This window comes from Physcomitrium patens, chromosome 9 (assembly GCF_059467195.1).
Source record: "Physcomitrium patens ecotype Gransden chromosome 9, ASM5946719v1, whole genome shotgun sequence".
Classification (NCBI taxonomy): domain Eukaryota; kingdom Viridiplantae; phylum Streptophyta; class Bryopsida; order Funariales; family Funariaceae; genus Physcomitrium; species Physcomitrium patens.
Window position 1 is genome coordinate 1,542,704 of NC_143418.1, and position 11,825 is coordinate 1,554,528.

The 11,825-nt window shown below is 34.8% G+C and overlaps 1 protein-coding gene across 7 annotated transcripts; it reads left to right on the forward strand.

The window, feature by feature from the left end:
• The first annotated feature begins 4,344 nt into the window (after positions 1-4,344).
• On the forward strand, positions 4,345-11,532 carry LOC112286432 (cyclic nucleotide-gated ion channel 4). Of its 7 annotated transcripts, none has more exons than XM_090252878.1 (13): positions 4,345-4,436; positions 5,014-5,045; positions 5,170-5,579; positions 5,789-5,905; positions 6,192-6,380; positions 6,845-7,076; positions 7,427-7,582; positions 7,755-7,973; positions 8,203-8,510; positions 8,940-9,051; positions 9,515-9,838; positions 10,004-10,266; positions 10,517-11,403. In XM_090252878.1, the coding sequence occupies exons 4-13, from the start codon at positions 5,796-5,798 to the stop codon at positions 10,773-10,775; spliced, it is 2,172 nt and encodes a 723-aa protein (XP_090109004.1). In that variant the 5' UTR covers positions 4,345-4,436; positions 5,014-5,045; positions 5,170-5,579; positions 5,789-5,795; the 3' UTR covers positions 10,776-11,403. The 7 variants fall into 7 exon arrangements, 6 of the variants coding, with proteins under 6 accessions (XP_090109004.1, XP_090109003.1, XP_090109005.1 ...); XR_016504650.1 differs by lacking the exon at positions 4,345-4,436 and adding exons at positions 4,443-4,781; positions 11,423-11,532 and having other exon boundaries at positions 5,014-5,579; positions 10,517-11,153; XM_090252879.1 differs by lacking the exon at positions 4,345-4,436 and adding an exon at positions 4,443-4,781 and having other exon boundaries at positions 5,014-5,305; positions 5,384-5,579.
• The last annotated feature ends 293 nt before the right edge of the window (positions 11,533-11,825 follow it).

Genomic DNA, 11,825 nt, shown 5'->3' on the forward strand with positions numbered 1-11,825 from the left:
CAGTGGAGAGTATTTGGGTGGAGTGAACAAGTTTCATGCTGTGAGGGAAGATGAAATGGTGTTTACTTTCAAATAGACTGTTAGATTGATTCTTCTGAGAAGAATGAGAGGGACTGTATTGTTTAATTATTTGAAATTGTTTCTTTCAACGATTAAAAATTAAAATAAACTACTATTATTTTCATTATTATTATTATTATTATTATTTCTGTGACTTTGAAGACACATTTTTCATTTACAAATGCAAAACATGACATTGTTTAGAGTAAATAAATCTTGAGGTAATGCATTGAATAATTCATTGATTCTTTATAAATCTGTCTTTATTTCATTTTAAAAACCTCACATCATTCATAATGAAATTGTTTGATAACTTTGAAGAATTTGTATTTAAATTTTATTGTATCAAGTTGATTACCAAAATTTTACATAATAACATTATTTGTAATATTTCAAAATTGAGTTTAGATTTTTAATATTAGACTAATTTTAATTTTATATTTAGTATTTGAAGAAGAATATTAAATAGATCCATACTTTTATTAAATATACCTATTTTAAATGAAGAATATGGTAATTATGATGAATGTGGTTTTATTTATTTAATTATAGAGAAATAAATGTAGAGATCATTTTTTTTTTCATGATGATTAAAATAAATGAATCAATTTAGTAAAAACTTAGATCTATTTAATATTCCTTCATTTAAATTGTATAAAATTGCTATCACATTACCAAAAAGACTATTGCCACCATTTTTAGTACAATCAAATTCTATGCTATATATTTTCCTTAAATATTTATAATCTAGTAATATAAAAAATTAGGTCTTTGTCGACAAAATAAATAGAGCAAATTTAACCTTATAAACGTGCTAAAAATATCATAACTAAGTATTTACTAATCAAAAATGATTTTGATTTATTTTATATTAAGCTTAATATTTAATCATATCATTATTATTTTTATATGTAAAAATATTTTAGTATATATATATATATATACTATACTTTAGATCAAATAAAGATATTTACATTAATAATTATAGTGATAAATTTTAATTTTAATATATTAACTTAAAATTTACTAATGAACAAAGTAAAAAGGAAAAATATTATATATATATATATATATATATATATCTATATATATGTATATATCCATGAAATATGTTGAAATATCAAGAATATCTTTATATTTTTGATAATAGCAAATATATTCCTAATTTTTGTGATAATTGCAAATCTATTCTTGAGTTTGATAAGGTATAACTTAATTCCTATTTTAGGTGAATCCAGAAGTCAAACCATGTACCATATAAATTTTGGCACTATCCTTTTTTGCACAAGTCAGGCACTCCATGAATCAGATACCACCACCACCATTGCCGTGGCAACACTTCTAGCAACTTTTTATTATATGAACTTACTTATTCCAAAGCCAAGGGCAAAGTGCAACGTGTACAAAAATTCGTAAGACTATTTACTATTATTATTATTATTATTTATGTTTCATTTATAAATTTAGCCTATATAATATAATATATGTAAATAAGTTGATTTAAGATTTAAATTTAATTAAACCAATTTTTTTGATATTTGAATTTTAATACCTATAAATAATGATCCAAATTATTTTTTAAAATATTCACCAAAGATCATTTTACAAGAAAATATATCATAAGTTGTAATTATAAGGATGTGAACTAAAGTTTGAGCCCTAAAGACTTTTTTTACTTTGTAATTAAGGTGTGCAAATGGTACAAAACTAGTTAATGATGTAAGATCAAACAATTGGTGCTTATTCTAAATTAGTCTGTGAGCTTTTGTTTCTTAAAATTACAAAACATTCTACAAACATCTTTTGTAATTTTGTTTGGTATTCTTTTGACAAACCTGTCCACTTTATAGATGACGTAAACTTATTTTTACTATGATGGCCTACCTTTGTACACTTCCCTCATGTTTTAATTGATGTATGGGACCTTAGTATTTCTCTACATAATATTGTCCAACTTTGCCATTACCAAGCAATCAATTGTTACATCATTGAGAAATCATTGTGTTGAACAACAAAACAAATATAATGCATTGGTGTAGAAACTCTATGTTGAATATTCTCAAATGTCATAACAATCAACAAAAGTTAATTGGGATATATTTTCTTTGGTTTAAGTATACATTGTCTTTCAAAGCTTACTCAAATACACAGAATTAAACATCTCTTTAGCTCAAAGTCATGTGCATATGTAGTTCTCAATTTGTAAACAAGATCCTCTCTTTTGTGTTTCTACTGCAACATCTTTCTCTTCATCTACATCAAATATTGAGTTAGCTTCAAATGGTCTCCAAATAACAATCTATTTTTTGCTTATACTAGCTTTTAGTCTAAATCACTCAATAAAGATATAGTTCAAAAATCTATGCATTCTTGGCAGAAAACAAAATATGAATTAAAAAAAGTCAATTACACTTAGTCGCCTCTATGCACTTTATCCTTGGCCTTGAAATAATCCAGCATGTGTCGTAAAGAGCCGATGGAAGTGTTGCTACAACAGTGGCGGCAGCAACATTGACATTTACTTTGTAGAAGGCCTAATTTGTGCTAAAAAGTATTGTGCCAAAATCTATGCAACATATGGTTTGGTTCTCTGATTCACCTAAAATGGGAGTTAGGTTATATCTTATCAAGCTTAAGGATAGATTTATAATTATTATAAAAGTGTAGGATATATTTGCTATTATAAAAAATACAAGAATATTTATGATACTTCAATATATTTCAATATATTTCAAGGATATATATATATATATATATATAATTTTTTTTATAAAAAAATATCAATTTAGCTTATTTTATATAAAAAACTTGTTCAAAATTTAGACTATTTAATACAAAATTTAATAGTTTTTTAAATATGTAATTTTGATTCTAATTAATTTATAGGTAAATCAATATATTTTTAGATAAAAATTTATATTAAATAAATTAGTAATATTTTGATTTATATATATATATATATAATTTAATAGAATCTTCATCAACTATTTCTACAATATGCATGCAATATTGCTTCAAGGGTTTTTTTGGTTATCTTAAAATAATAAGTTTATAAAACTCTTTTCTAAAACTTTAATATTTTAGAAAAACAAAAAAAAAACATTAAATGGTATCTTTTTTATTTGTAATAATTTACTTTGCAATATCTTAATTTTTTAATACTTATATGCATATAATTCTAAAAATGTTAACTATACTTTAAAGTTAGAATTAATGATATATTTTTAAATTCTAACTTTAAAGTATAGTTAACATCATTAATTGGGATAGATACAGATTTGAAAATTTATTTATCAGATTTAATTTTTTAAAAAAATAATCAAAAAAATTATATGGTTATAAAAACTCACATAAATGATAATATTTATTCTATTAATGCATGGACTAAAATATCTACAATAAACATTTGATGAAATCTTATAAATAAGTTTTCTGAATATAGAAATTCGTTTAAAAAAAGAACACCAGTAGTTGAATATAAACAATATAAAATTAGTAACGTGATGTATGACTGAAAAAATTTTTACTTAAAGAAAATACCTAATTTGCACATTGACCCGTAATTAGTACATGTTGATCATATATACTAGAAAAAGAAAACTTAAATGAGTCCAAAATCGAACATCTTATTATCTTAGGTTGATAAATTGTAACTCATAATATAAAACTTGAAATATCAGAATACAAAATTACATTTATTGATTTCATTTGTTGATTTTCGGATTAAAAATATTCTTTAAAATATACAAGTAGAGGTTGAATGTTTAAGGACAAAGACATCCGAGAAGAATCTTAAAATGGATTAAACATGTCAATGTTAAAGCTATCATTTTACAGGTTATTTTATTGGTGCAACCTCCCTCTAAGTCTGTACGTAATTCACACAAAAGAAAATCGCTTTATAGACACATCATACTTTCACGTTTACTTTTATTCCTTTTTTGTGTTAAAGGGCACAAAGCAGGCTGAAGTAGCTGTCATGGTGTATATTTATACGCACACATGATGGGAACGACTATATTTTGCTTCTATATACTCACATTCAATCGAAAATAGTATTAAAAAAAAAAAAAAAAAAAAAAAAAAACACCAAGTGGAGTAGTAAGTAGGCACGTTAATTTTACAAATTAATTTAGTCGGGGACCGTAATAGGAGCAGATTAACAAGCATAATGTACAATTTTATTTGGACGACGTTCCCTGTGTTGGTGAACAAGACCGAGAACGCCAAGGTCGAGGGGAGCGAGAAAGCAGGGATGGAACCGCTTTCCCACTGCACGCTGATTCAGCGGCAGTGGCGGGGGCGGGGACGGTCTAATTTGAAGACACAAACGAAGAATTGATAGTGAATCGGAAGGTGCTCAGCTGCAGCGCGAGGTATTTGGCCTCCTCCTCTTTCGATTGAATTCGTTCTGCCGTTGCATGGCACTCGTTTCCTTTGCTCGAGGCTCGATGAGCTCGGGCACTACGAGACACAGAACCAGTTAGCCTTCGGAAGCTTGTGGTTGCTTTGGACCAGATCGGATGAGACCTACCGGAGGAGGTTTGATTGTGAGGGAGGTACTTCGGTGTTGCGGAACGTTGATATTCTCGGGGTTGGGATAGGTGTGATCCGGTCGAACGTAGCTGCTGGTCCTCGTATTGAGTGGTGATTTGGTGAGAACAGCCAGTGGAGGTTGTAGCTGCTTTAGCAGTGATGATTCAAGGGAGAATCTCTTAGGGGTGAGTGTGAATGTCGTGTTCGTTTGGACGAGGAGGATGTTGTTGGTAATGCATGCGAAGTGGTTACTCGTTAAATGTTTTGGTTTTTCCCTGAGTCGAGAGTCTGTGCGGATGTTTCTGAGAAGTGAACGGTGCATGGAGTTGTGGGAAGTTGTAGGTTATCGTTGTTATGGTGATGAGTATTGACTGTTGGTTGATTGGTTTCGGCGGTGTTGTGTGAGGTGTGGATCAGATCTGCAGGTGTGGTAACTGTCTGGAGAACAGGTTCTTGACCTTCTCTTAAATTGTGCTTCGCCTTGCTTTAGTGGTTACCCGTGGGCATCTGGCTTGCGAGTGTCTGTAATTTTGTAAGTTGTGGGAGTAACGGGTAGGGGCGAAACAACTGTAGGTATCTCTTCCCCTTGGAAAGCTAGAAGGGTCTGAATGAAGCGAATTCTTGTGCCGAATCTTTGTGATCCGCCTGGGATGGTATCAACTGCACTTGGGAGGTTAGTGTACGTCTTCGAGACGAAATGAAGCATTCAGTAAGTTTTCTTCCCAATTTGGTTTGGAGTTTTCTGTCAATGCACTTGGGAGAGAACCCCTCACTCAATGAGAAATAGGGCTGGAGGAGCAGATGTGGAGAAGATTCTCGTTGTCAGCTACGATTTAACACAAAGGGCGGCATAATTGATTGACTGCCCAGGATGGAACTCATAGAGATCTCGATTCAACCTATTCCTCTATGTCCTTAAGGAATTTGAAATACTTCGGGGGTGAAGCTTGAAGCCTAGAAAACTCGTGCGGCCTTGACAGATGGTTCGTGAAAAATTACTCAGTAGTTTGTTTTTATTTCTCTATCTAATTTCAAATCATGAACAAATACCTCAAAAGTTTTGACAATTTTCTTTTATGTTCAAAAGAGTGAAGTGTATTCATGTAGGGTTATTGATGGATCAGACTTAACAAGTGACTGGAAATTAGTTCATAAAAGCATTATTGATTACATTGCAATAAATTTGAGACAGCTCTAAGATGAAGATGGGACAACGATCTTGCTTTTCGCTGGACGCTGACTCAGTTGAATCTACCTACATGAGCTCCTCGAAGATATTTCCCCGTCCTGAAATCATCTCTGTAAGTAGGTAAGTCGGCTTGACAATTTCTTCTTATTGTCTGATTTCATCCCTTGTCGAAAATCGTACGTCTGCATCTCAAAGATATTTCCACGTCAGTGTGTTACGTATCTCCAACTGTGGCTCATCGAACAGTGCAGCTTCTGACATGAGGTTTTTCTGACTTCCTTTTAGTTGAAGTATTCCAATCCTGTGTGGGCACGCATTGAAATACAAGTTTTTTTTTTTTTTTTTTTTTTTTTTCTCCTTCGGTTTGAATCAGCTTTACTTCAACAACTGTTCTCTTTTTGTGCAGTAAGATATTGAATGTTAGTCTCTCAAGAGAAAAATTCAGTTCTCCGTCGGTCTCAGATTCGTGGAACATGAAACGGCGAGACAAAACTGTGGAAGATTCTGAGGTTTCGTACACCGACACAGGACTTGAACGGCCAAATCAACAAGGGAAGAGGAGAATCTCGTCGTTGTCATCTCGCAAAAATTTTAGGTATGTATTAAAATTCTGACGTAGAATGAAGCGATTAAATATTCCCAGCCTGCTAGCATCTCTTGGGCAGGACATCTTTTTATTGTAGTTATGATGGAATCGACTTAATCAAACTCTACTTATATTTACAAGGTTGCCTCAATTACGATCCGTCGGTTTTGCTACCTTGAAACGGATTGAATAATTGGTTAGATGCTAGCCAATGATGTTTTCCATCCTGTGAGGGCGGGTTCCCCTTGTCCGCTGAAATACTTGTAAGGGCGACAACATTTATAGAGGCATTACTTGGTTTAAGATCCACATCTTGCTTAGTATAAACACTTGAGTGTCATCTTGGTCGCGGAAACAGGTTTTCAAATCTCTTTTTTACTACCCTCTCTTTATGTTCGCTAGTGCGGTAACTCAGCCTTGGCTTGCTTCTCTTTCCTGTTTGAGACGTGCTGCATTATGATCTGTTGTCGCAGTCAAGGGACGGATGGATGGTTTTTTGGAAAGGTTTTCGATCCTCAGAGCAAGGGAATTCGGCGTTGTAATCGTTTGTTCCTCCTGCTTTGTGCACTGGGCATTGCCCTGGACCCGCTCTTCCTGTCCGTGCTATCTATTAACCCCAAGCTCTCATGCCTATATGTGCAAAAAGGATCTCTTATCGCATTAACAACTTTGCGAGCTTTGATTGACTTCGGCTATTTGTCACAGGTGCGTTGTTGCTTATCGTCTTAATGCTCAAATTTTAACATGTTATATTATTTGAGATATCTCCAAGTATCATGTAGTCGACTTATTCATTCTTGTCTGGTAATAGATCCTTTTTCAGGTTATTTTAGATTGAAATCATCTGGTTAAAATGCACCTTAACGCCGCTGAATCGGTTGTCAGGGTCGCTGCTTTTTGAATCAGATTGTTTTTTCTGATTTCTCAACTTTGTATGTAAACTCTAATGGAAATCCATGTTGTGAGGATGCAAAGGGAGTTTCCTTGTAAGATCACTTGTATCTTCTCAAAGAGTATACTTGAGTGGGTGCTGACAACATCATCTCCTTCCATAGGTTTGGATGCAGTTAAAAACTGCCTACGTTTCCAAAGAATCTTTGGTGCTAGGTCGGGGGGAGCTGGTTTGGGATGCCAAAAAAATTGCCCGAAATTATCTCGTCCCCTTATCGGGATTTGCATTTGATATGTACATTATCCTTCCCGTACCTCAGGTGTGAAAGTTTCTTCAAATGATCCTTGAATTTATTATCTTGTTGGTTGAAATTTGTGTAAACTTCTGCAAATTAAGTCTTCAGTCTCTGCTATGACCATGTTCTAGGCATTTGCGACTAGATATACGATATGTATTTTAAAATTTTTACATTGTGGCTGTTGTTTTTACAGATAATGTTGTGGATGGTCACTCCGCGGTTGATTGAAAGCGGAAGAGATCCTACAGAATGTGTGACATTCATTCTCGTCACTTTCCTGGTGCAGTATTTGCCCAAAGTGGTGCACACAGCTTTGGTGATAAGGCGATTGCAACATGTAACAGGTTATATTTTTGGAACTGCATCATCGGGTTTCTTCCTCAACTTGATCGCCTACTTTATCTCTGCTCATGTAAGTTTTAATTTTACTTTTTTTATCAATAACTTTATTTATGTTGGTTGGTAGATTGCTGAGCCCTTGTTGTCGACTTGCTCTCATGGATAAAGTCACTGTCCTATTTCCACGAGTTCTTCTAAATTGGAGGAGTATGTGCTTTGAAATCATTTTGAGGATATCATTTATGTTAATGTGAGTGTAAGTTCAAACTAAATGGAATTGACGATCTCTTTGAGCCCACCAGGTTGCAGGTTCTTTTTGGTATCTTCTCACAGTTCAGCGAGTGGAGACTTGCCTCAGTTTTCAATGTGGTGGAATGGTCCATTGTCCATCTATACCATTTGCTTGTCCTCTACCGGTATCATTTGGTCACCAGCCAGACGATTCCGCTAGAATCACTTGGGCTCAGAACGCAAATGTGCAAGGATGTTTACAAGCCAAAGCCAATGATTTCTCCTACGGTATTTACTTATGGGCAGTGCCTTTAGTAACTGATGGGCGATTTCTTCAGAAAATTCTTTACCCTCTTTTTTGGGGCATCATGACTTTCAGGTACAAATACATTTCAATTCCAACTGTTTCATAGCCACTATTTTCCGTATTTTCTTAACTATTGCTATTCTAAACGAAGAGAAGCTTAGGGTATTTCTGAAAGGGAAATCACGATGTTTCTCGCAAAGGATGCTCAGTCAGATAATATCACATGATAACAATTTCGAAATTTCTTTTTCTATTCTTCGAGGATTATTCACCGGCCACCTGTAATTTGAAGTTCTGGCCTCGGAAGATATAATTTTGGAGTACAGCTGTTTTAGTGCCCGGAGTTAAATCCTTAGAAAAACGACACAGATCACTGTAAACTGTAATCCTGGACATCCATTCTAACTATGATTATAAACGGTTGCTCGCTCATTGCATTGTGCAAGCTTCAAGTAGGAGTCTATCTATCCTGTTGCTAACGTTTTAATCACATGTCTGCAGTTCTTTTGGAAATGCATTGGTTCCAAGTAACCACTTTTTTGAAGTCCTCTTTTCTATCATTGTAATTACGTGTGGTCTACTTCTCTTTACGCTTCTCATCGGCAATATCCAGGTTCTGATTAAACTTTTTCTAGTTTATTTAGTGTTCCTTCATTATTTTATTTTCCTTGCATGTTCGGCCACGGTATAATGCAGTAGAAGAATGGTTATTCAAACAATATCAATAACTCATTGTTCAAATTGTAGAAACTAAACCAATTCATGAAACTACAGATTCTTGAAAGCCTGGGGATGTGAACACCTACACTAAGAAGGGTGATGAAGAGGTCCGCGTAGTATGTATTGCAATTCACAGACTATGCAAAGAATGATCATCCCTTAGCAATAGCTGATGTGACCAAACTGACTGCAATTTGAATGAGCTCACTTTTTTCAACTTTTTAAAATCTTTTTGATGTTACAGCTGACACTAGTATTACGCAGGCTGAGTCGATTTTGAACCAGATGGAAGTAAAGTCCATGCCCGGATTCAATAACATGATTCTATGCTGGGGATGTGGTATGTAAACCTTCAGGTCTTTCTACAGTCTATTACATCCAAAAAATCAGAAATGCAACTGCACAACCGTGATCTTGAATGGTGGATGCGGCGAAGGCTACTTCCTCATCGGCTGCGGGTACGTGTTCGACAACAAGAACGCTGCCGATGGGCAGCAACTCGTGGTATTGACGAAGAATCAATTTTAGCTAATCTACCTGAAGGCCTTCGAAGAGATATCAAACGGCATCTTTGTCTAGACTTGCTCCGAAAAGTCCCGCTATTTGAACACCTTGATGATTTAATCCTAAATAACATCTGCGACCGCCTGAAACCCGTTTTATTCATCAAGCAAGAACCGGTACGTTACTTCTACCACCTAAATTCATCCTTGACTACTCTTTTACCGATTACTTTCATGTAAAGCAGAGATTCCAAGCACTCACTTTGCATTTACATTTATCGATGATTTTTGCACTTACCAAGTTCTTTACTTTGTTAATGGCTCATGACATTCAACGTGCAGATAATATATGAGGGTAACCCAGTGCGCCAGATTTTGTTCTTCGTGAGAGGGAAGGTCTTAAGCATGTACAAAATTCACGACAACAAAATGAGTAACTGCACACTTGGCCCTGGTGATTTTTTTGGAGATGAACTTATTTCTTGGTGTCTAAGCAAGTCGACTGGACGGCTTCCTCTCGCTAATGCAAGTCTAATCACATTGGAAATGACGGAGGCCTTCTCGCTTTCTTCCAACGACCTCAAATACATTACTGATCATTTCAGGTATGTTCCCAGTAGAGTTTGACGTAGAAGCATCACTGCATACAAACATTTACACACGTGTGTGTGTGTGTGTGTGTGCATTTACATATATATAATATGTAATTATTGTATCCTTCGACAACTAATTATTTTAAGACCTCGCGAACTCTTCGAATGGTTCTGGGAGATAAACTTTAGCCTCGCAAGTAAAATTACTTCGCACATGACCTTGCAATAGTGCACCTGGACTGACGAACTGGTTTCTGCTCAGGTACAAGGTAGCTAGCGAACAACTAAAGAGAACCACTCGCTATTACTCAACAACGTGGCGGATGTGGGCTGCGATGGCTATCCAACTCGCATGGCGAAGGTTTAAGGCTCATCGGAGTAAATTTTATTCAGGCCCTTTGAACTTTGCCCCCCTTCATGATGGAAGTTCAGGACTTGATGCTGCGCAACAGGATAGGCTCCGAATGATTACAGCAATGATGACCTGTCCTAAACCCACAGACAACTGGGGGTTAAGATGATCTAGCTTATTAGCGTGAGTTTCTACTCACGCATTGCCGAAACCTTATATAGATGTATGCACCGTTGTGGGATTCATAATCCTGTGCTCTACAGGGGCTGAGTACACAAATTCCTCACGAGAGTCCCGTTGTGCCATTCGGGGGTCTTCAGATCCTGACAAAAGAGGCGATCTGGCGGGCTACCACACTACTGTCCACTTTAATTTAGTCCCAGATTCGAAACTAATAGACCGGATGTTCGACATAATGACCCTGAAGCAGTGATTCTCATCACCTAAAAATTGCAATGGCGGATTGTTGGCACGATGACATAAGCCCGGTCAATGAGACTTATTATTTCCACATGATCTTCGCATCGCAGCAATTACATTAACTAAGGTTTGCACTCTTGAGATCTTGAATGGTCCTTTATTGAGGTTGTATAGACGGGAGTAGAATATAAGAGATCGTACATAAACTGCATAGCCATCCCCAAGATCATCAATAGAGTCCTACTGACTGGCAGGAGTCACGCTACATGTGCACAGGTTCTCATATCTTATAATCCTGTAGGATGAGTGAATTTGGTATCACTCTGTCTCCGTTTCAATTAATCATTATTCAATTCATCTGGCTTTTCAATGACTTAGATTTTGGTTATGCGTCAGTGTGATATGGCGGCTTGGAGGATTTTTGTGCTGAAGCCAACTGAGGGTGGTGTATGCTGTTGTGCAAAAAACAGTATGAAGCTTTATAAATTTGTTATTCCCAAAGAAAATGACAGTTCTTTTCAAAAATATTTGATGTGTTTAAACATCTTATTAAATAATACCTGAAAAACAACAATGTTATCACAGTAACATGAGATACATTTTTTTTGGATTTTGTTTTCATTTTTGATGTTTTGCTTGAATATCAAAGTAAAATATGCTTAGTTATTATTAAAACGTTCTAATAAATCTTATATTGATTTTTTACCACTTATCACCTTTTTCAACTTTTCAATCATTATTATTTTTATTAGTATTCTATTTCTAAATTATAATATATTCAATATGTACCTTTTTATTG

Excerpts from the sequence above, each read along its gene's own strand:
- LOC112286432 (XM_090252877.1), top strand. The coding sequence starts at position 5,796 with ATGAAGATGGGACAACGATCTTGCTTTTCGCTGGACGCTGACTCAGTT. Across the intron at positions 7,077-7,426 it reads ACTTCGGCTATTTGTCACAG|GTTTGGATGCAGTTAAAAAC; the intron begins GTGCGTTGTTGC and ends CTCCTTCCATAG. Across the intron at positions 9,839-10,003 it reads TATTCATCAAGCAAGAACCG|ATAATATATGAGGGTAACCC; the intron begins GTACGTTACTTC and ends TTCAACGTGCAG.